Source organism: Esox lucius, chromosome 5 (genome assembly GCF_011004845.1).
Source record: "Esox lucius isolate fEsoLuc1 chromosome 5, fEsoLuc1.pri, whole genome shotgun sequence".
NCBI lineage: Eukaryota > Metazoa > Chordata > Actinopteri > Esociformes > Esocidae > Esox > Esox lucius.
The window spans coordinates 12,276,912-12,302,127 of NC_047573.1; the positions used below are offsets into that span (position 1 = coordinate 12,276,912).

Sequence of the window (25,216 nt, forward strand, 5' to 3'; positions counted from 1 at the left end):
AGTGATGTGAGAGATCCAGAAGGACAGGAAAGTGTTGTTGTTGCTGTGCAGTTGTTGTGTCAGGGAGGATGTATTGAGTTTGCTTAACTGCGTAAATGAAATGAAATTATAAATGTAGAAATCATATGTTATTTCCTAATTTAGAGTCCTTTTATTAAATTTTAGGTTTTGGTTGACGATCAGAAAAAGTTGTAAAAGCAGAGAAAATCAGGAAAGAGAAAAAACCTATATACTACCGTACATTATGAATTAGCAAAAAATTATTTGTCCTCACCTACTTACTTGACTAAATGAAAAAATGTAAACTGTATTTATTTTTTAAAGGGGGTCTTAGACTAGCCAATGAAATGAACGCTCCCAGTCTGGATAGAAGACCTGGGACTCAGCTACTGAAATGCCAGACTTAAATACATTTAAATAACCTGTACATTTCTCCTTCAACTAAATATTGTTACTCATCCCTTAGTTCTTAGGGAAGTTATCAAATGCATTCATTTCCATACGACTACATTGTGCAACAGCGAAACTGCAATTGAAGTAAGGCCTGGAAGTCACAGGCAATTATCATAACGTATCATAACATCATGTATCCTGTAAAGTAAGGGAAGAGGAGGAGTCAAGCTATGTTGTTGTTTAAATTCAGTCTTGTTAACATTACAGGCAGGATTCTACACAGTGACAAAAACAAAGAAACATTTTATTGCATGGTTTTATCGTAATTTATGCAGTAGACTACCCCGTTTAACAAATATTTTATTATTAAGGTAATGTTTGAACAATCATACAGTACATGAAATGTGGACATCCTGAGAGTTAGCTAAATATACATTACAACACTAGATGTGTCACTTTAGAACAAATATCAATTTACAACCACAATAAATGACAAAAGACAATTCAAAATACTGCAAATGGCATGCACCCGTTTCATAATTCCAACCTGTACATGGGTGAGTTCCACAGAACTCATATTGGCCTTGTTATCAATCACAATCTCATTGGTATTTTTCTCATACCTTTCAAACCTCTCCATACTATGTCAGCTGTACAAAGACTATCAAGATACATCTTCTTTACTGAGAGGCCTCACCAACAAAGCAAGCAAAAGAGATATATTAGTTTCCCACATCAATGACAGTCATATACCAGTACTACTGCATGATAAAAGTACTAAAGCTTAATGGGGTCGTCCAAACACTGCTAACAAACAACATGGCGAAATGTTTCACAATCTCTGAGACTTTTGAAGACAAAATATATTAGTATAAGTACGAACAAGATAACCTCTGTGTTCATAATTAATTTAACATCAGACTTTCTAATTAGTTCAATTTTAGGCCTGAAAAAGCCTTTGTCAAAGACAGACAATGTCCTGAAAAACAAATAAAGACCTTGATTCAACATACATGTTGTAAGGCAGCAAGTTGCAATAAGAGTTTGAGTTTCAGTAAGCTCCAAAGAGAAAGTGTAAGTTGAAGCATTATTCAAATTGTTTCTACAGTGTACAGGTACTCCGTTCAGGAGGGCACTTCCACTTTAAGAACTTATTCAACAGCACAGACAGACAGACTGTTTGTCCAGCCATTTTATCACAGCCCAATCTATGTCTGCTCTGACCTACTTTAACTCTTACGTTAATGACTCAGTTGTTACTGAGCAAGATAACTTTATATTTCAACTTGAAAAAAGGCAATGGTATTTAGAGTACAAAATTGTGCACTTAAGGCTGATCTTGTGATGTGATTCACTTGTGTTTTTAATAGATGATTGGTTAGGCTGAGTGCTAGTCAAGAAGCTGAGGAATTACTGGTATACCAATAGCATGTATAAGCATGAACACACCCGACTGATAAATGGCGGTCTCAACATAGTTATTTGCGGTTTAGAGTTTACTCCAGTCCAAACCCTTCTGCGTTTGAAATGGCAATGGTTAACTTCTGCTTCAGTTCTTTTTTGTTTTTGTATGGTGGCAGGCAGATCTGGTTGAAACATGTATGAGATAAAGGCAACCTGCAAAGCAGGAAAAGGTCAATTCATGTTTGTTCGCTGTTCTATATAAATAAATATCAACTAAATAAAAGAGGACAGCATTCAAATATTTTAACGTTAGCCAGTTTTGTTTTAGTCATAAGAAAGTGCAAAGATGTGCATTTTCTCACCAGTCAGTGGAGGCGTCAATCTTGGAGATCTTGAAGTTGAGGTCGGCCATTCCTCCCACTGGGACACGGTCACTTCCTGTTGTGAAATGGAGCAGTTTCTTTTGGAGCACGAGGGGGAAGGCCAGCACCACGTCCCAGAATGCCCTGACCACAGAGACGGACATTTGTACTGATTCGGTTAATTACTTTAAGGCAGAGGTGTAAAAAGTACAAAGTTAAAGTACTCAACTGGGTTCAGCGGTGTTCACCACTTTTGGGAAGTATCTAATTAAGATCTAAATAACCAGGTAAAGGGAGTTCAAAACTAACTAGTGATCAATTAAATAAAGAGGAAGAGTGTAAATTATCAATTAAGGACACTGATGAGTTATGAAATCTGTTTACATGGTCATTTAACCCTTCTTTAGGAACTTCCCAAAACTGGTGAACACAGCCGAGTACTTCTACTTTGTACTTTTTACACCCCTGCTTTAAAGTTAGGGTCAGACACAACAAGAGTGACTTTAAATACACCACCTGCGATTTTACCTGCTGTTCAGTGATCATTCAGCCACTTGGGATTGTGGCTTCACTGATCTAGGAAGAGGCAGGCCTGTAAACACAATGAAGGATATGATGATGGGTGTACCTGATGGTGGGGTCTGTCTTGCTGTATCCCTCGTACTGGGCGGCCTTTTGCAGAGTGCTCATGTCTAAGTTTGGACTTCCACACACGAGGATCTCCACCTCTTCGGGCCTAAGCAGCTACAAATGGGACAAAGCAGTGAGTCATGGAAGTCAGATGGATGTGGGAAAACTACAGGATGTTACGCGTCTAGACACACAGTTTCACAAGACAACCAGTCACCAACAGGTGCTCTAACACCAGTTCATTGTATAAGCCCATACTGCAGTCAGGTGGTACTGTGGCACAGTATTACAGTAAGGACCAATGTTGCACGGTTAGAATGCCATGTTGCTAGGAACAAATACGCACGGAGCACCTTGCTACAGACTTTCTAAAACCTTAATTGGTGTATATTGTTAATCCTTTCCATTTTGGCTTCCCATTCTACATCTACATTCTATTCAGTACAGTGCATCTGGTATTTTCTCAGTGTCATTCTGCCCTTGAGCACACTTGACTCCCACGCACTCTTATCACATCCGGGACTTCCACACAGGCATGCCAGGCAGGGCACGGTCATTCCAACTGCCCCACTGCCGTGCAGTTTCAGCTTGGTGCCAGAGTGCAAAACAGAACTGCGACCTGATGTCGAGCTCGAGCAAGCCAAGCCAATGACAAGGTCCAGCTGGGATATAAAGTTACGTAAGAATCCAGGACAGTTGAAACCTCGGTCCACCCGCCACGCCCCCACCATTCCGGCTCTTCCCTCACCCCACCAGTCAGCCGAGGAGTTATTACGGTCACGGCAGTGTTGCATAACCAGTCAAAGCCCAGACAACGGTTGCATAACAGTATCAAAGATCTGTTTTGAAAGCTGATTGCTTTTGCTGCGGTGAAGCCGTGTGCGGGCGGTAAATCTGACTAGACTACATGAATGTGCTTCCCTTCCACTGACATCCACCGATGTGATGGTGATAGCGTGGTCCTGTTCATTGAGAATGGGCCTGTTCAGATACAGTTGGATCCGGAAATAATTGGACTCTGACACAAGTTTTATTATTTTGTCTGTTTGACAACATATCTTAAAGTTACAGTTAGATAATGACTATGTCCTTAAAGGGCCGTCTCTCAGCTTTAATTTGAGGGTATTCACATGCAAATTGGAGGAAGGGTTTAGGAATGACAGCTCTTCATTATGTAGCCCCCTATTTTTCAAGGGAACAAAGGTAATTGGACAATTGACTCAAAAGTTTCATGGACAGGTGCAGGCTATTCCTTTGTTATTTCTTCATCAATTAAGCAGGTAAAAGGTCTGGAGTTGATTCCAAGTGTGGCATTCGCATTTGCAAGCTGTTGCTGTGAACCCACAACATGCTGTCAAAGGAGCTCTCAATGTATATATATATGTATATTAATTTTTTTGGTGCAAATGAAAGTGACAACAGGTGCACTGAAGAGGCAACAGCAAGAAATCCCACGAAAAGGGAATGGTTTTGCAGGTGGTGGCCACAGACAATTGCTCTCTCCTTATCCTTCCTGACTGATTCTTCTCTGATTTTAAAGTTTTGCTAGTGTCCTTGTCACTGCTGGTAGCAGCTTCTCCAGGATGGCACATCCATATGTGCTGTCACAAGAAGGTTTGCTGTGTCGCCCAGTACACTCTCAAGAGCATGGAGGAGATACCAGGAGACGTGTTGTTACATGAGGAGAGCTGGACAGGGCCGTAGAAGGGCATCAACCTAGCAGGAGATCCCCCAGAACATCATCCTCCGTCTCATCAGGGGCATGCCCAGATGATGTCGGGAGTGCATACAGGCATGTGGGGGCCATACACACTACTGAGTCACATTATGAGTTGCTGTGATGAAATTCACGCAAGCTGGAACAGCCCGTGATTTCAATTGTTGATTTTCAGTGAGGTTGAATCTAGCCCTGAATCAGTCTATAATTTTAATGGTAGGTTTATTGGACAGTGAGAGACAGAATAACAAAAAAAGAAATCCCGAAAAACGCATGTCAAAAATGTTATGAATTGATTTGCATTTTAATGAGTGAGATGAGTATTCAACCCCTCTGCAAAACATGACTTAGTACTAGGTGACAAAACCCTTGTTGGCAATCACAAAGGTCAGATGCTTCTTGTAGTTGGCCACCAGTTTTGCTCACATCTCAGGAGGGATTTTGTCCCACTCCTCTTTACAGATCTTCTCCAAGTCATTAAGGTTTCGAGGCTGACGTTTGGCAACTCGAACCTTCAGCTCCCTCCACAGATTTTCTACGGGATTAAGGTCTGGAGACTAGCTAGGTCACTCCAGGACCTTAATGTGCTTCTTCTTGAGCCACTCCTTTGTTGCCTTGACCGTGTGTTTTAGGGCATTGTCATGCTGGAATACCCATCCATGAACCATTTTCAATGCCCGGGCCGAGGGAAGGAGATTCTCACCCAAGATTTGACGGTACATGGCCCCGTCTATCGTCCCTTTGATGCAGTTGTCCTGTCCCCTTAGCAGAAAAACACCCCCAAAGCATAATGTTTCCACTTCCATGTTTGACGGTGGGGATGATGTTTTTGGGGTCATATGCAGCATTCCTCCTCCTCCAAGCACGGCAAGTTGAGGCCAAAGAGTTTGATTTTGGTCTAATCTGACCACAACACTTTCACCCAGTTCTCCTCTGAATCATTCAGATGTTCATTGGCAAACTTCAGATGGGCTGTACGTGTGCTTTCTTGAGCAGGGGGACCTTGCGGGCGCTGCAGGATTTCAGTCCTTCATGCCGTAGTGTGTTACCAACTGTTTTCTTGGTGACTATGGTCCCAGCTGCCTTGAGATCACTGACAAGATCCTCCTGTGTAGTTCTGGGCTGATTCCTCACCGTTCTCATGATTGCAACTCCACGAGGTGAGATATTGCATGGAGCCCCAGATCGAGGGTGATTACAGTTCTTTTGTGTTTCTTCCATTTGCGAATAATCACACCAGCTGTTGTCACCTTTACACCAAGCTGCTTGGCGATGGTCTTGTAGCCCATTCCAGCCTTGTGTAGGTCTACAATCTTGTCTCTGACATCCTTGGACAGCTCTTCGGTCTCAGCCATGGTGGAGAGTTTGGAATCAGATTGATTGATTGCTTCTGTTGACAGGTGTCTTTTATACAGGTAACAAGCTGAGATTAGGAGCACTCCATTTAAGAGTGTTCTCCTAATCTCAGCCCGTTACTTTTATAAAAGACACCTGGGAGACAGAAATCTTTCTGATTGAGAGGGGTCGAATACTTTTTTCACTCATTAAAATGCAGTTTTTAATACAAGTTTTTTTTACATATTCTGTCTCTCAATGTTCAAATAAACCTACCATTAAAATTATAGACTGATAATTTCTTTGTCAGTGGGCAAACGTACAAAATCAGCAGGGGATCAAATAATTGTTTCCCTCACTGTAGACATGGACTACCATAAGAATCACATCTCAGAAACCTCTCTTGACCTGCAAGAACTGAGAACATTAGAAACTAAACTAAAATAACTATAAATAGAACCAGTACTGTAATTAACTGCAATTATCTAAGTGCAGATAAGATTTGATGTTGGTGCTGAGGAAACAGAAACTGAGAATACCATTAGGTAGCAAGTCCTTAATTACTTTCCAAAATAAAAAGCTCAGGCAAGTTTATAATCCTTCGTCGTGTTATTCCAGACTCTGTGGAGTATAATCAGCTAGCTCAGATAAGTGCATAATATTGTTACAAAGTTATAAGTACATTTTGGATAGTTCAGCATGCTACCTTCGCTGAAAATAAAAAAACACATTGCAAAATGAACATGTAACTGTGTTTTGTGGATTTAGTGGTGGGGTTAGTGGTGGGGTTTTGGCATGGCATTCTGGCATTCACTGACACTTGCATAACACAAAACAAATAATTGAACAGTCAAATATTTCAGTTTGCAGGTCAAGCAAAATTCTTGTACAGGTGGACAGTAATGAGCTGTCCACTCATTTGACAATTCACTACCTTCAATTAATATTAGTCCACTGGTCTAACCTTTTTTTATTATTATTATTATAATCTTGGCGTACTCGGATATTCAGTGACAAACATCTTGGTAGATACTGTCATTTCTCAGTAACACAACACAAGCACTTGTAATGAAATTAAACGGTTCACACTTATTGACAAGAGGAAATGTTGCAAGTTCATTTCTGACAACTCCACACCTTTTGCAAAGTGGTAGGATTCACACATCATTTAAGTGACTCAGAATAGAACAAGAAAACCAAATAAAGGTCATGGTTCATTTGGCTGTCATCAATTGAGGATGGTTGGAAACACGCTATAATGTAAAATGATTGACATAGGATACAACTGGATGTTGTGGTAAACTCACAGCGGGGGATCTGTTTTGACTTGAGCGCACCAGTTTGAAAACTACTAGCTGAATGTCTACAAAAGCTCTGGTGCATCTATAATTAGTTCATGTGAAACAAACTGACAATGAATGCAGAGATCCCGCTCTCGCCCTGTCAAGCCACGCAAATATAACCCCGAAGACCAACCTAGTACTTCACGAATGCAGCACCTTTGTGTCGTCTTACTGGTATTCATTAAATGACAGTGCCCTAGCCTTTAACCGTGCTTCTTTATGTATCCTTTCTATAGACTACTCATGCAAGCCTCCCTCTTTGGCCCAAACAGCCATGGTTATTGAGTGGAGACAGAGCACACAATCCCTGTCAGGAGGCCTATGCCAAGAGAGGGGGCGGGGAGCCACAGTGAACACATTAAGCAGGAACAGTACTCCACTCACATACAAGCATGCACTCACACTAGTTAACGGCCGTTGGAATTCACACGCTTTCCACAGTTGGTCACACCAACCGGAGTTCGTGTGTTCACTCGTTTTGACATTTCTGACCTGGTTAGTCTTACCATCAAAGCGTCAGAGGTGCACACGCTGTGGAAACCATAGTAGAAGGCCGCAAACTGTCTGTATATGGACTTGTTTAGGAGGAAGTCAACGTACAGCTGGACATACTCTGCAAAAACAAATATAGTCAAACACATCGCACAACTATAAGGACACAAACAAATGACCCGCAACTGAATGGCAGTGTTCAGTCTACTGGTAGATATCAGGACAGTGGTCTGTGTTGATATCACATGCTACTGCAGGACAGTGGTCTGTGTTGATATCACATGCCACTGCAGGACAGTGGTCTGTGTTGATATCACATGCCACTGCAGGACAGTGGTGTGTTTAGATATCACATGCTACTGCAGGACAGTGGTGTGTTTAGATATCACATGCCACTGCAGGACAGTGGTGTGTTTAGATATCACATGCCACTGCAGGACAGTGATGTGTTTAGATATCACATGCTACTGCAGGAAAGTGGTCTGTGTTGATATCACATGCTACTGCAGGACAGTGGTCTGTGTTGATATCACATGCTACTGCAGGACAGTGGTGTGTTTAGATATCACATGCCACTGCAGTACAGTGGTCTGTGTTGATATCACATGCCACTGCAGGACAGTGGTCTGTGTTGATATCACATGCCACTGCAGGACAGTGGTGTGTTTGGATATCACATGCTACTGCAGGACAGTGGTCTGTGTTGGTATCACATGCCACTGCAGGACAGTGGTCTGTGTTGATATCACATGCCACTGCAGGACAGTGGTCTATTATCTGGCTTTTGGCAGTTGGTGTTGTCCTCACTTACCCTTCCTGTTCTGGTTGGTGACAGGAATCTTATCCCCTCCTGGTTTCAGATTGTAGGACTTGATCACACCCAGTTCTTCCTGTGACACCTGAAATGATCATCACATTAGTCAAGAGCTTCTCGTGTGCTCTAACAATACATAACATAGAGACGTCCTAGATATTGTGTTACATAAGTGATATTTTGAGTTTTTACCAACCTGAAAAGTAGTGCAGAAGTCCTCCTCTACATTGCCTTCATAGCTGAGAAGTTCTGCCAGCCCATGAGCAAGATCCTAAAACACAATATCTCATTTAGAATGCACAGCTGTATATAAAGTAGACTGAAAACATTCTGTTCTTCTGAATCAACATAGGAAGAAAAACAACGTGCCACGTCGGTAATGTCTGCTCTATACAGCACATTGCCAGTACACCATTAAGAAAATGAGGAGACAAAAGGAGCATTGTCTAGGTGTTGAACATGACTGTAATCATGGTTTTCCAAACCATTCCTCTAAACATAAAATGAAGCACATTTTATAACACGAATTGAAGAACAATTATGTTTTTGACGTCAGTGCTGGCCACTGCTTGCCTAGGTCTTTCTAAAGAACTTTCAGTAGCTTTTTCCCAATCCTCTTCCAATTTAGGAAAAAGTATTCAACAGGGAGCAAAAAACGCCCAGAGGCCGTTATGTAAGCAAAGCGAAGGCCAACTCTGCCCAGAAACAAACCCCAACATCTGGCCTTTGCATAGCTGACACAGCAAAGCACAATGAGATGCATACTTTATAAAAAGCTTCGGGATTACACCAGAAAGCAGGTAAATACTAGTCTTAGTAAAGTATATCATTAAGATACTGTAGGCTTTCATTTCATTTTTGTTTAGAGCTTTGCAATTGTCAAACATTATGTGGCGATGTGCAAAACTGAGGATTGAGAGCCCTCTGCTGGTCTGTTTTGCAACATTTGTATATTTAACCTACCAACCACTTTAACCTAGCAACGTAAAAATCTACCTACATTTCACGTTTAAGATGCCATTTCTGCAAGATAATTTTGGCAGGAAGTATTTATTTTGTACAACTGCTTCCCCCAAAAGATTATCTAGGTGTGACACAGACATGCCTTAATGTCTCATAATTTGACAAGTGAAAGTACAGGAAATTTGATATCAACAACGCAAGCATTACTTAGAAGGCAATCACAGAATATTAAATCATCTCAGTTTACAGTTCATCAAAAAAGAATAAACTACAGCTGGTTTCCTGAACCCCCCTGTTCAGTAAGTATTGTTCACTGAAAAAATGTTAACATGAGCTTCCACTTACAGAAAATCTACACGGTTACCTACATAAACAATGTGACCATTCTAAAACAGGGCAGCCTGCTAAATGAGCTCAGGCAACACAACCAGTAATGTGACTGTACCAACATCATCCTTAAAACGTGGAGTCGTTTGCAAGCGGATCCAATGTACATTTCCAGTGTGTTCTGAGCATGGCGTTGGATGTTGTTTTACATACTATCCGGAGGAGATGGCTGCAGTGTAACACAGGGACGAATGCCAGCGAGAGAGACAAAAGGCAGAGACGCAGCTTGTGTACATACAGGCGTGACCTGTTGCAGGTCGTCCAGAGAGAGGGTCGCCACGCCAACAGGGGCATCGGGGTCACACGGCAACAGAGGCGGGGTCAGGAGTTTCTTGTAGACACAGGGGGGGAAGCGGATGTCCAGGGTGATGCTGTTGTACACCGCCAGTCCCATGAGCTGATGCAGTTAAGGCTACAAGCATGGACCGTGAGACACCAATTACAGTTCTCTGACAATAGAAAGCAATTACCTTTGACATCAAATGACACCAGGTTAGAATTATGAGCACTCATGTACAGCGCTGGAATCGTAAATCCAATCTGGTAAGTTGCATTAATTTGACGCAGCATCACGTGCGAATAAATCGGCATCATCAAGAGAATCTGCTTCGGTTTTCATCGTGTTTTATAAGAATTACATAATTCCTATATCGGCTTTGCAGACCCTGCGGGGTGTGCTTATCATTACTGTATTATCACAGCATTTTGCCTTGTATATTGGCTTGTCGCAGATCTGAGGAGGTAATATCAGCAGCAGGTGTATTATTATGCATTTAGAATAAAATTGGAGGGAGTCTGAAATCCAAAAGTGCAACCAGCTGTGTTTCTGGCAGCGCTCAGTCCATATGTTGTCCATATGGAACTTCTGTGGGAGAGGCTGAGTCGCAGAGCCCTGTCTCTCTACCCGCTTCCCTAGCTTGCTAAATAGATGGGAGTTGGAAAAATGCTTAAAGTTATATTGGCACAGGCTTGGGGAAAATTCCACGGGAACTGAGAGGCGGAGGATGAAACGCAGACCGCTGCAGCCCAGACCTGCAGCCCCGCAAAACAGGACACAACAAAACCTGTTTCTGCTGCAACTCTCTCCTCCTCAAGCTTCATTGTGACATGGCACTTTTCATCATGCCACCGCCTCCAATGTGGTATTGGTGCCCAGTTTCAGACACAGAGCCACTTCAGTGGGCTGTTACTCCAGCCAAACGGCAATGAGACTGTTGGGGTGGAGGGGGTGCGGTAGCAGGGATATGAGGACTGGCTCAGGGATAGTCAGGAGGACTGGCTCAGGGATAGTTATGAGGACTGGCTCAGGGATAGTTATGAGGACTGGCTCAGGGATAGTTAGGAAGACTGGCTCAGGGATAGTTATGAGGACTGGCTCAGGGATAGTTATGAGGACTGGCTCAGGGATAGTCAGGAGGGCTGGCTCAGGGATAGTTATGAGGACTGGCTCAAGGATAGTTATGAGGACTGACTCAGGGATAGTTAGGAGGACTGGCTCAGGGATAGTTATGAGGACTGGCTCAGGGATAGTTATGAGGACTGGCTCAGGGATAGTTATGAGGACTGGCTCAGGGATAGTTATGAGGACTGGCTCAGGGACAGTTATGAGGACTGGCTCAGGGACAGTTATGAGGACTGGCTCAGGGACAGTTATGAGGACTGACTCAGGGATAGTTATGAGGACTGGCTCAGGGATAGTCAGGAGGACTGGCTCACGGATAGTTATGAGGACTGGCTCAGGGATAGTCAGGAGGACTGGCTCAGGGATAGTTAGGAGGACTGGCTCAGGGATAGTTATGAGGACTGGCTCAGGGATAGTTAGGAGGACTGGCTCAGGGATAGTTATGAGGACTGGCTCAGGCATAGTTATGAGGACTGACTCAGGGATAGTTAGGAGGACTGGCTCAGGGATAGTTATGAGGACTGGCTCAGGGATAGTTATGAGGACTGGCTCAGGGATAGTTATGAGGACTGGCTCAGGCATAGTTATGAGGACTGACTCAGGGATAGTCAGGAGGACTGACTCAGGGATAGTTAGGAGGACTGGCTCAGGGATAGTTATGAGGACTGGCTCAGGGATAGTTAGGAGGACTGGCTCACGGATAGTTATGAGGACTGGCTCAGGGATAGTCAGGAGGACTGGCTCAGGGACAGTTATGAGGACTGGCTCAGGGATAGTTATGAGGACTGGCTCAGGGACAGTTATGAGGACTGGCTCAGGGATAGTTATGAGGACTGGCTCAGGGATAGTTATGAGGACTGGCTCAGGGACAGTTATGAGGACTGGCTCAGGGATAGTTATGAGGACTGGCTCAGGGATAGTTATGAGGACTGGCTCAGGGATAGTTATGAGGACTGGCTCAGGGATAGTCAGGAGGACTGGCTCACGGATAGTTATGAGGACTGGCTCACGGATAGTTATGAGGACTGGCTCAGGCATAGTTATGAGGACTGACTCAGGGATAGTTAGGAGGACTGGCTCAGGAATAGTTATGAGGACTGGCTCAGGGATAGTTATGAGGACTGGCTCAGGGATAGTTATGAGGACTGGCTCAGGGATAGTGAGGAGGACTGGCTCACGGATAGTTATGAGGACTGGCTCAGGGATAGTCAGGAGGACTGGCTCAGGGATAGTTATGAGGACTGGCTCAGGGATAGTTATGAGGACTGGCTCAGGGATAGTTATGAGGACTGGCTCAGGGATAGTGAGGAGGACTGGCTCACGGATAGTTATGAGGACTGGCTCAGGGATAGTCAGGAGGACTGGCTCAGGGATAGTTATGAGGACTGGCTCAGGGATAGTTATGAGGACTGGCTCAGGGACAGTTATGAGGACTGGCTCAGGGATAGTTATGAGGACTGGCTCAGGGATAGTTATGAGGACTGGCTCAGAGATAGTTAGGAGGACTGGCTCAGGGATAGTTATGAGGACTGGCTCAGGGATAGTTATGAGGACTGGCTCAGGGATAGTTAGGAGGACTGGCTCAGGGATAGTTATGAGGACTGGCTCAGGCTGGCTAAATGTGCCTCAGGCAGAGACAGCAGAGACGGGAGATATGTAAGGCCAGGACACAGCCCTGGCTGCCTCTGTGTCTACATCATTACTTTTGATTGTGCAGCGTGGCGAGATCCGTGTTGGCCATTCCCAAAGCGAGAGCCACGTGCACTCGTCATGCTTGACAGCTAGCGCTCATGGTGAAACACTGACTGTCTTCTCAGCAGAACATTGGGAAAGTGCTGAATAGGGAAAGTGCTGAACATTTTGTGTAATGCAATTTTAACCAAATTAAATATTTATTAAAACACATTTTGACATGATGTCACAAAAAAGAACATTTCCAGCATGATAAAAACCATGTTTTTCAGAAGCTTACATGAGGAAACAAGGACTATACAAATAGAACAGCAGTCTCCTCTGATTGGTTTGGATGTTTAGATGACAAACTGATGAATCCCCACCCATTTCTTTTCTAAAAATAAAGCTGTGATCAACAAAGCAGCAATTAAACAGTTCCACAGGAGCGTGTAAAGAACCTCAAATCTTAAGAGCAAAGATTTCCTTATTCAGGTTCTATATACATTGCCTTTAGTTTGAAAGAATTGTATGTACCCCATCAGAACCCAAAGCTACAATGAAAAATGTTTTGGCCAAGGGTACAACAACAGGACTAAGCTGTACAGTTACAGTCCTTTTACATCTCAGGCAAGACGCTACCAGAAACCCCTCTACGTTAGAAAAGGATACGGCTCCAACCAGGCGGAACTCAGAGTAGTTGTCACACTTCCAGCTGCTGAACCAGTGACAGTGGGAATCCTTGAAGAATGTAAACATGCCTTCAGAGATGAGACAAAAATACACTCTGGTCAGACCAAACTCCACCCGGCCATGACACTGGTCTCCCGTTAAAGAGAGATAACAAACTGTGAGAATAGTGCTCAGTACATGGGAGCTTCCTTTTTGTGCAACTAGGTCCAATACCATATGGGAGTTACTGTAAATAGACTGGTCATATAGTATCGCGATGTCAGACTATGGACCAGAACACTGACATCATGCAAATCCTTTTTTTCTCTGTTCATGTCTAGGCCAACATTCTTTCCCTGGGTACTTGTTGACTCTTCAGAATGAGATATGGTTGGCCAGGGCACAAGGACAAATACATCCCATGAACATATATGGTTATCTGAGGAGAAAACCTTATTGTTGCAACAAAGAACATCACCTTTGTTTGGCTCGGCATGATTCATATGGTATGTCAGATCAGTTTGGTCCATGTGTCTTACCGTAGTCTGTGTGAAAGATCTGTCGGATGAGAAGGAGAAACCACTCCTTGGTCAAACCACCCATGTCTAAACCAGCTTCCCCTACAAACGTCACTTTCAGCTTCTTCTTCAAGTCCGCTCGGTTTCTAGTCAGCTGAATGAGAAAGGCTTATCAGACCTGGGCACAGTGCCAGTCCATACTTGTGCATATCTCAGGTCTTTTTCAGTTTAGCACTTGAAGGCAATAAAATAAGATCAATATTAATTGGGTCTTTACCAATCCTTCAGAAACAATACAGCGCTCTGCTTAAACATGACTGAAGACACAGGAATCATTACAAAATGTGTCAGTGTTGTCTAGGACGCATCATTGCCCAAGGTTTATAGGACATAACAGAAATAGCTGTCAGGGCCCTAGTGCAGGGCTGGGCTGTGTCATTTAGTCATGTGTTTGTGTGTCGGCGTGCACAGCGCAGAGATTTAGATGGGAGATGGTATTACCTCATCCAGTGAGTCACTGACCAGCTGCAACCGCCGGACTTTGATGTTGAGAAAGAGCAGGCTCATGTCCACTCGTTGCCTGCGAGACACTTTGTCCACCAGGCTTTGCTGCGATAAATAACAGCTTTATTTGCAGATGTTCCCAACCAACGTGCTGTTTTCAACTCTCACAGAGGGAGAGCGTGTGTTTTCAGTCTGAAGCGCTGTGATACGGCACACGCTGCACATATTGTACGTTTACCTCTGGGTTTTTACAAGAGCCTGCAGGGAGGAACTCTGGGCCCATTGCTGTATTCTTAAATATCATCATGATGTTATAATGCATTCCCTGCTCATCAACACTAGGAGGTCTAGAGTTTCTTGACTTATGTCCATGTTTTACTGACTTAAGTCCATATTTGGTCCACTTACTGTATTCCAGGTCTAAACCAGGTCCTATACCACTGAGTCTGTGCTGTTGTCCATCACAATGCTAATGTCATAGATGGATGAAAAGGCCCCTTTGGAATAGTGACCTCTCTCTCACCCTGGCCATGCTGATCATCTGCTGCTCCGAGTCCTTCTGAATGATGGCCTTCTTTACCACAGGGGACAGAATGAAAGGGAACTGGCAGAATGTAAACCTGGGGACAGGGAGGAATGGCAACTTTGGTTATCATACGGAAAGAATGTTTTGGCCTCATCTTGGTCTGCTGCACTCATTGAAGACTGAATCGTCGGATGTTATGACAGGGGTGGGGTTAACTGTAAATGAAATACCACATTCCTGATGACGCAATGTGATATCATAAACCATACCTCTGTTTTTACAATGCTGACAGCTGACACAAGAGGGAGCTACATTTTGTATACCCCCAATGGGAACACAGGAATCATACGGACAAAAGGCTGTTGGCAGAATCATTTAACGGCAGCGGGCAACATTTTGCTGAGAGGTTGTCCTGCTTCACCTTGTGGAGTTTCCCTGAGACTGCCATGTGTGATAGTCCACCATGAAGTCTGTGTGCTCCAGTGTGAGGTTGTAGAAGTCAACGAAGGGTGTGATTGGGGTGCTAGAAATGCTATTGGCTGCATCTACAGTGGAGATAAAATAGAAACAGAAAAATGGTCTAAGGAGCGTCATCGAGACTAATGTATTTTTTCCCCCCAACCTCACCTGACCATCAAACAACCTATCCCAGACAAGGATGGACTGAGGGGACTGCGAGAATAAGGACAGGAGAATTAAACATTAGCAGAAAGTTAAATCCTTTACAAGGGATGAAATGAATACTCCCCATTTACCTCAATCTCCACACTACGTGTCACGGCTGACCTTAATTCTAGCCCCTAGTCTCAGCTCGCTGTGGGGCTGGACATACTCACTGAGGAGAGAGAGGACCTTGGTGGCAGAGGGGATCCACCAAGAGCACTTGGCCATTGGGGGCAGCTCTTCAGGCTTGGCTGGAAACAGACGGGTGGAGATGAAGAGGTGCAGCCGCTCTACCAGCAGTTTGAACCGCTTCTGGGACAGCCTAGAGGAAGAGGACACACGCTGGAAAATCACCATCCGAAACAGAAGCCTTGTCGTCATCACCTTCATCACCGTGTACATCACTAAAAACACTCTATGGCGTGAGGACAAAAAAACACTGTAACGGTCAAAACAGATGGTAGAATTCCAGTCCCTACTAACCGCTCCTCAAAAACATAAAAAAATATTTCACTTTCCTGGAAAGGGAATAATGACTTTGTAGTGTGTTCACTGTGTGGATTAGGAACTATAAGGGCCTGGAAAGGCTTGGAAATGCGTAACACATAGGAATAACTCAGACTCTTACTTCTTAAACCAGTGCATCAGGAAATAGTGGTCTGCTTCAGCAAGGGTGGCCATTTGCCTTAGTAAGTGTGCGTAGATGACATATGTGGCTGGGCTGGTGCACTGGGGGTTCTGCAACAAAGAGGCGCTTTTTCAGCAGTGGCAGTGAACTTTGAAAAGGAAATATAGCTTTTCATTCAGAGTAGCAGCAGATGAAGTCTGGCTTCTAATTAAGACTGGCATTACAGAGGAAACCAGACTTTTCCAGTCCAAAACATGACATCATCTGTTCCCTTGGCATAGAGAAAGAGACAGAGAGCAAGAAAGAGACAGAGAGAGACATGCAGTATATGGAGAAAAACAGAGAAGTCAGAGACCCTGTCAACAGCCTAACGTAAATAAAATATAGGTCAAAGACTCCATCAACAGCCTAACACGGCAATGGGCATGGCTCATTCTCAACTATTTATATCCTGTGTTTGTGGAGTGAAAAATCCACACGCAGTTTAAATCGTTTTACTTTTGACTGTTTCCCAGAATTGCTTGTGCACTTTTTACTATCACTGTTTCAACCATGGAAACATTAGTAATGAAATGTCAAACTCACCTCGGTAATGGCTGAAATGAGCTTAGTGGAATACAAAGCTTTTTCTGTTGAATCTATATAAACTCAAGTGCTTGGTCAGAATTGGACTCTCAGGCATTTAGAAAGAGATCAAATACATCTTAATTTTGATGGATTTGACATTCAGGGCAATAGAAAAGGCTTATACTGTTTGGTGCTGAAATGAAGCGTCTTCTAAAAATCGCTGATATTTTATTCTATTTAATAAAGCCCTTTTCACGTCAGCTTTTTTCACAAAGCGCTTATTCAGAAGCCCAGCCTAACGACTCCCAAAAGCAAGTGACAACAAGGAATTGTCCAGGAACAACTCCCTTGTAGGGTTGAAAACTAGGAAGAAACCAAGAGAGGAGATCAACACTAGATCTCGCAAACCATGTAGAGTATAAACAGATGTTTGCAATCAAGAGCCCAGCTTGTCAATTGTTTAATCGGGTGGGTGCCGTTTTTTGTCGATACACATGGTGAATTATGCAGGGGAAAATGACACAACAGCAAATAATATGGCAGTCCAGACAGTGCTACTCAGTGCAGGATAGACAGAGCAAGTTTTTGGTGGTATTCATGTCTGTTAATTGACCCAGTATGCATACTCATATGAAACAGAGAATTGTCTTTATCAGAAAGTTTCAAAGAAATAAAGAAATAAATATTTACAAAAGGTATATAAGAGTTCATTTTAGGAGGACAATTTGACATTTTACATGAAATAGAATACAATGCATTCCTCTTTTCTCTGTGCCAGCACAATGTTTCAGGGGCTCTAATTCAGTAGACATGAAGTTGTTGGTAATTAAGGGACAGGAGATGTTTTTCAATGTTCTGGCCTGTAGCCCCTTTACACATTTGACACAATAATAAAACCCTAAATGGGTTAATTACTTAGAGTCTCGGTTTTTAGCTGACAGAAATCCTCCCAATTCTATTCAGCCATTTCCTAGTCTGTCTCCCAAGTCTTTCCCAGACTCAGTGTCTAATGCTCATGTCCATACTTGGCTGGCGCCAAGCCTGCCTCTTTTGCTCATGTGTGAAGTAAACACTCTGCTCTCATTATATCCAGAGGCTGCCTGAGACTGCCTGGGCAATGACTGGAGTCAATGGGCCATGTGGTGATTGAACAGATCAAGAGTTTCCTTATGCTTCTGATTTGCCTACAGACTTAGGGCTGCTGTGTTTAACATACATGTACATAGGGCCCAGAAAACAAAGGCATTCTGTGACATTGCTATGGAGGACGTTCACGGTGTGGGTATCTGTGTGTTTATGTGTGTCGTGCGTATTTTTTTGCATGCATAAACTGTGTAATTTCTAATGGGGAAATTGCTGTTGTTCCTGGAAAGTACACTGAGTTCCCTTGCTACATTAAATAAGTGAGTTATTTATAGCATGGAATTAAGTATTAGTGGTCGAAGGAGCACCTCCTGTATGCCAAATCTGAATGTGATTCGTGCCAGTACTGACTACAGGCATATAATGGATATTACTTACTTGAACTAGAATGAAATACGCTCTTAGGTCATCCTTCGTCCGTCGACTGCAAAACAAGGCAGACAATAGGAAGGTGATATTATTTCTGATCCAGTAAGACATTTGCATCAATATTCAAATGATGAAGTATAGTGCTTCTTTACCATATACAGAGGCAAGTATTAGATATGGGAGACAAGTATTAGATATGGGAGACAAGTATTAGATATGGGCGACAAGTATTAGATATGGGAGACAAGTATTAGATATGGGAGACAAGTATTAGATATGGGCAACAAGTATAAGATATGGGCAACAAGTATTAGATATGGGAGACAAGTATTAGATATGGGAGACAAGTATTAGATATGGGAGACAAGTATTAAATATGGGAGACAAGTATTAGATATGGGAGACAAGTATTAAATATGGGAGTGCCACTCACCCCTTCCATTCTCTTAACAAGCTGTTAATAATCCCCTTAAGCACTGCTTTCTGGGTATCAGGAGGCTGTTTTAACAACGATGTATCAATGTTAGAGTGATTTACATTTCAATAACCTGATGGCTATTCATTTGCTCTGTTCGTTCGACATACCGTGAGTAATATTGCGTCATAGACAGCATTGAGAAATTTGGTATTAATTCCTGAGTCTTCAGTTGTGTCAAACGGAGCACTTGCTTCTTTCTGAAACAAGAAACGACACATATATCTGAAACATATCTGAAACATGACCTCATTAATTACAGTGTGAGTGAAATAGTTTCACTCACACTGTAAGAGAAACTGTAAACGTAAATATATAAATAACCATCATGTAATTAAAGGCTAGGAGCAATGGTGGTGCGCCTGATAAATCCCTGAGGCTCCACAAAGCCCTGAGATTGTCAGGAAGGGAGTTCCAAAGGCGTGGTGCCTGAGAGGAGACATATAAATAATATACACACCATTGTGTACCAGTCATTAAACATATTGATTTGAGTAGACTACTAATTGGCCAGCTTGTTATATGCAGGAGAGGTCTCCTTCAGACAGAATGTACAGTGTTTTTTTTTTGTAGTCTATTTTTTCCTCCATTTTATGCTACACACATAACTATGAGTATAGAAGTCCCCAACATTGTTTAGGAATGATTTAAAATATAATAGTACTGTTAAAAGTGGGATTTTCACTGGGAAGTTAAAATAGACAAATGGGCAGGTTTAGTCTACGTTATTGTTATGGGTGACTTGCTCGGTCTGGTTCACTTTGAGGGTAGGCTAATAGTCTATTTTAGACTATGTTATGACATATCCTAGACCACTCTGCTTCTATAAAGCTCCATCATCTCTAAGAAACCAAGCAAACTGGCCATCACATGGGCTATAAATGTACACAACTACTCCATGCCATTTATGATCATATGTTCTCTTATAGGTTCTGTTTCCATGAATAACACTCTCCATGGAAACCAGGCACAGGTGTCCTTTCTTCACAACCCTCTGAATGACTTCATTCATTCATTTACAGACTCAAAAACTACTCTCCAAATTTCCCTTTTCCTGGCTCCAAGAAAGACCCCATTCACCAACTATAAACACCAAAACAATGGTCACATTTTCTTTGCATTGATCAGTCACATTTTCAAATGATAGGTGTTGCTTTAGCAATTTTAACCGTCACACTTCTCCATATAAATCAATGCACATTAAGAAATAATTCATCATAAATCATGCTGCATAAATATCACTGGCTTAACTGACAATACAAATATGAAACCAAAGGTCTAAATAGAGAACAGACCAAAGTAATACCCACCTTAAAGGCAGCATTCACTTCCAAAAAAGAGCCAAACGTAGTCAAGTAGAAATCATGGACATGTTTCCAATCTCCTGACACTGTTGCTCTCTCAATGTCCTCCCTAAAAGGTTTTAACATAAGCTTTTTATTCCAAAGTACAGCACTTATGACAATGACGACACAGGTGCGTGTCTGCCTGAGTGTACAGCACTTACTGAAACTCTCTGGTGGTTTTGGTGCGGAGGGGGGCAACAGGTTCGTAGGCCAAGCGACCCTTGACCTCAGGGGGCAGAAGGTCAATGGTGATGCGGTGCTGGTGCTTCGGTCTGACATCAGGAACGATGGGGGGAAGATCTCTGCCTGCCGGGGAAACACGACACATTTCATATCCATTTCATGTTAGCATTAAGGCAATTGATGACACTGATTTGTAATCCACAGCATTAATGTTTAGCAATCTCATTGAAACTGTTCATTCAATAACAACATGGCTATTCTTATGCGGAGTGTTTTAGGTGAAATGTTTTCTCTCATATCACGACAATAGTCAGCATGAGTTAATTAACCCTCCACATTTACAAGTGTAACTGACAACAACATATTAAGATGTGGTATTTGGAAAACACTACATTAAGCAGCCTACAGAGCAAAACGGCTTTCCTCATAACACCAAGAACAGGTTCTGCTTGAAAAGGCAGAATTGCTCTGAATGACCCTATGCCTCTCTCATCTAAATGAAGCATTGATCCTCAGTTCTCCTCAAAAGTCTTTGATCTCAAGAACAGGAAGCCACAACAACACATCTGCCTGGAGTATTGTTCATATATTTAAAGCAGCCGATATGGGTCACTTTGATATTGAAACCAGGCTTCTTTTGTGAGCTCCGTGAAACGTCTTTCCTTGGAAGCCTCTCAGTAATATAATTAATTGTAAATGAGTTCCTCCTGGGAGGTGCAGTCTGTCCAAGGAGATCACTGTATATAGACAAAACTGATATCACAGACAATATCAGAACGTTTTTTTGTTAGATATCTTCTACCTGAAAACAACAATATAAATATGTGTATTGGGTAGTCATGCTGATTGCTCATGATGTATTATGGGAACTTGTATACTTTTTAAAGCTTCTTGCCTGCACGTTGAGATTTATACTATGAACTTCAGTATCTAAGAACACAAGAAACAGCGGGTTACTACTCAAGCTGTACATTAGTGTTTCCATGATGGGCCTTACCATGCCGTATGCCAGGAAGGATAAACTGGGAAGAGAGGCTCTGGCTACCAGACTCCTTTTTGTGGTTTGAGATGAAACTGTGGGATGGATATGGCAGCTTTGGCCCACGATCAAGACCCTGCAATAAAAAACAGAATTAATGTGAGATCCTTTGACATCAAAACATTTCATTAAAATTGAAATAGTTTAGATTAGAACTGAGATATTATGGGATGCTGTCAATTAACAGTGAGTGTTGTAGCTCCTAGGAAATAAAAGTGTCACACACTAACAAAATAGAATAATGTTCAGGAATTATTTCAGTGATTTTATGTCATTCATATTAGCACTGATTACTCACAGAGTTGCTATGCTGTTTTATAGCCTAGCCTAACAGGGTTAGGAAAAGCTGGCCAAAAGGTCCCACCCTTGGTTTTAACTTGAATACTGTTCCAAAAGGACAAACTATGGGTTTCTGAAATTATTGAAATGCTAACACTGGAAAATATTTGTATCCTATATATATATATATATATATATATATATATATATATATATATATATATATATATATATATATATAATTTATATGGTTTAATGAAAATACTTCTTTCTTCATCGTATTTGGAATGAAACCAAAAACAATTATACTCACAGAGGTGGAATTACTAGAAATTGGAGGGAGTCTATCTCTCTCTCTTTCCCCTTGATGTAGTGTGTTGTTTTCTCTCATAATGTTGAGAAGCATTTCTTCATCCGTTGAAAAGTCTGGTTGAGGTCGCCGTTACATAGTGTTTTTATTTTTTCTCAACAAAAAAATACTCACAATGCCCGCATACACGATACGCCGTAATAAAACATGAATTCATCCGAAATAGTTGCCAACGCATAAACGCATAAAGAATGAACGGTTCAGGACCTTAAAGGCTCTCTCGTCTTCGTATTAAGCAGGTGAGCTCACGCTAAGTTGTCAAAGCGCGCAGAGAGTGATGCTGTTGTCAAAGCTTCTGTATCCGATAAGTAATGACACCAAGTTTAGGTTCTAGGTCAGCGGTCCGCATAAATTACTTCTTTCCCACCTAACTAGATGAATCGTCTGTATTTGCAGCGCAGCTGAGCACACGCGCCATGTTGTTTAAGAGGAGGTTCATAGTTACGAGCTTGGATACCATGGATGTCCTTATGTAAGTGTGCGGGGTTGCTGTGCGCACTGCCCAGTTCTGCCTGATTTACTACTCCAAGGGTCTGTTTAGACTTCGATGAAACGGCTCTAGAGAATCATTTATAACCAAGCAGCTACAGTTCAGTTGCCTGAACTACATATTAGTTTTTTCTCTTTGAAAAGATGTAGTCTATACGCTGACCTACTTCACAGACTCAACACATAATGATGTTATTAAACATGATGATTCAACATTTTGTCGCATCACCTCACATTTGCCTTAAATCTGAATATACTGCTACAAAAAGTGAATGGTGATAATAGTGACACCTTTCAGCAGCTCAGCAGTGCAAATTCCACTCTTGAGATAATGACCAGAGCAGAGAAGCCTCTACACCCCTTACCACAGCTCTGTCATTAATGCCTACTCAAACTTCAGATGAGCACCAGTCACACCATGAATGTGTACCAGGCCATAAGTCATCTGGCGGATGAGCACTGAGGCATATAATGACTCTTCAGCCCTGTGTGATGCAAGCAAAGTACTACTATGTTATCGCCAACATTGAAGGATCTTCACAGCTTCGTCAGTGAGCCCTGCGTCATTTGCAGCTATAGCTACTCTTCCATGCACATGTTTGAGACACCTTATAGAAGATTCTGGAGTGTTCTTCTACACAACCAGATATGGGGCCAGAGCCAAAGGACAGCCACGGAAAGAATGATCAGCGCCACTCAGTGTTGAAGAGCATAAGGGTCCGGGCAGAGTAATCAACTGATGTGACTGGAGAAGGACTATGCCAGAAGATTATTGATTGCATTACTGATGCATATTGTACCACATTCTCCACAGGGAGAAACATGAATATTTCTTTTTAAAATGTTGAATGAAAAGACAGTTTGAGATAGCCGTTTGTTTATCAGTTCTAATAAATGTGTCTAATCAGTCAAATCATACAGGCTGAGCTGCCAGGCTTTTCTTTGCCTTACAGATTGTTTCCCTCTAGCTGAATATCCAGAAGCTACTGCGCATGTATGGAACTGCCAGATACTTTCAGTTATGATGTAAGCATCTGACTCTACCACTAGGTGGTGGGAGCAATCTGTATGCGAATCGTTCTTGTCCTACTGCATTTTACCTACTGGACTTAGGGTTATTTTGTGTGCTACTGCATTATGCATTCCTTCATTTTTATCCACTGAACATTTCTTCTGTACAAAGACATGGAGAGCAAAACCCTCACATCTTAATCCTCCTCTTTATTTAGTACTGACTCGTCCAGATAATATATCTTCCAATCCAAATGCTCCTCAGGCAGAGAGATGCACTCACTGTCCAGCCAAGGGATAGATCATTTACTCTAAGCCAACCTGCTGAAATGCAAAATGGAAAACCAGACTAATCTTCCGTATTATTACACATGAAACCGCAAATCCAGATTTCCGTATATGGACTACAGGAAATAAATCTCATAAATCTATGAGGTCGCTCAGCCATTACAAAATGAAGCAGTCATTTATTGTATACTTTGTATAACCTCACTATATCCATCTCTTAATTACTGTCAAATGTAATTATTTGTGGGGAATAACACACATGATTCAGTCTACTATAACTGTATATCAATTACATCTGCTTACCAACTGCTTCTTCCCCCCACACCAGGCAAAAACCCATTTTCCGTAAAAAGGTGTGCATATGTTCACACAATAAGAACATTGGGCCAGTAAACAAAAGGTCGCTGGTTGTAAATCCCGGTGAAAAACCCAGGTTGCTGCCATAAATAAGGATCTGTTCTTGATGTACTCACCTGGTAAAAAAACTGTATAAAAATAACAACAAAACACTGTTGAAATAATAATGCCCCTTTAGTGTAGAACTTGTATAAACACCTGGCATTTCGGCTTGTTTGGGCGGGATGGTACTTTGGCCATGATGTCACAAACCATGACCAATCGTCTGGGTGAATGGAAATGAGTGGGCTTAGACCATCAGCCAATCAGGTCTATTTAGGTAAGTAACTTCACATTAGTTTCCTAACACCCACACGATTAGACTTTCAAAGGCCAAAGCAGAGTCAGATAAATTACTTAGAAAACTCCACCTGCTACGAGAGCATGATGTCTTTTTTCTGCTTTTTTATGCACATCCTGCATTAAACTAACACTTTGCTGGATCCCACACTCAAAATGATAAAAAAAAGGTGGTACGTCATTATCTATCATTTGACGTTCCTCCTAAAGACTTCCTAACACACAATGTCCCTGCATGCCTTGAATGAGAGCAACACATACATGCATGATGCTCAGACAACTGCTGTAAACTGTAAAGAGTGTTTCATGTGCGCTCCACATTAATGCCAATCTGTGGAAGACCAATCAGTCCGACAATTCCAGGGGTAACATGGCTGAGTTTCTACATGGCCTGGACGCTAGCTGCTCACTAGAACTGCTCCTGTGGCCAAAGTGGAGTGTGGTTCGGAGGGCACTAGCACCTTTTCACAGCTTTTTGGGGAATTCTCTCCACTGCCTATCCATAATGTCCTAAAACAGTACTTAATGGTTTGATAT

At 42.3% G+C, this 25,216-nt stretch overlaps 1 protein-coding gene across 1 annotated transcript; it reads right to left on the minus strand.

Moving 5' to 3' along the window:
* Positions 1-660: 660 nt before the first annotated feature.
* On the minus strand, positions 661-24,539 carry hectd2 (HECT domain containing 2). Its single transcript, XM_010895606.4, has 21 exons — positions 22,139-24,539; positions 21,505-21,622; positions 20,486-20,630; positions 20,289-20,391; positions 19,089-19,178; positions 18,937-19,001; positions 18,513-18,558; positions 16,425-16,534; positions 15,970-16,118; positions 15,555-15,678; positions 15,131-15,227; positions 14,605-14,712; positions 14,125-14,257; positions 13,586-13,674; positions 10,079-10,237; positions 8,687-8,761; positions 8,488-8,575; positions 7,691-7,797; positions 2,788-2,903; positions 2,160-2,303; positions 661-2,010 (listed from the first exon to the last, which is right to left on the minus strand). The coding sequence occupies exons 1-21, from the start codon at positions 22,229-22,231 to the stop codon at positions 1,890-1,892; spliced, it is 2,280 nt and encodes a 759-aa protein (XP_010893908.1). The 5' UTR covers positions 22,232-24,539; the 3' UTR covers positions 661-1,889.
* Positions 24,540-25,216: the final 677 nt, after the last annotated feature.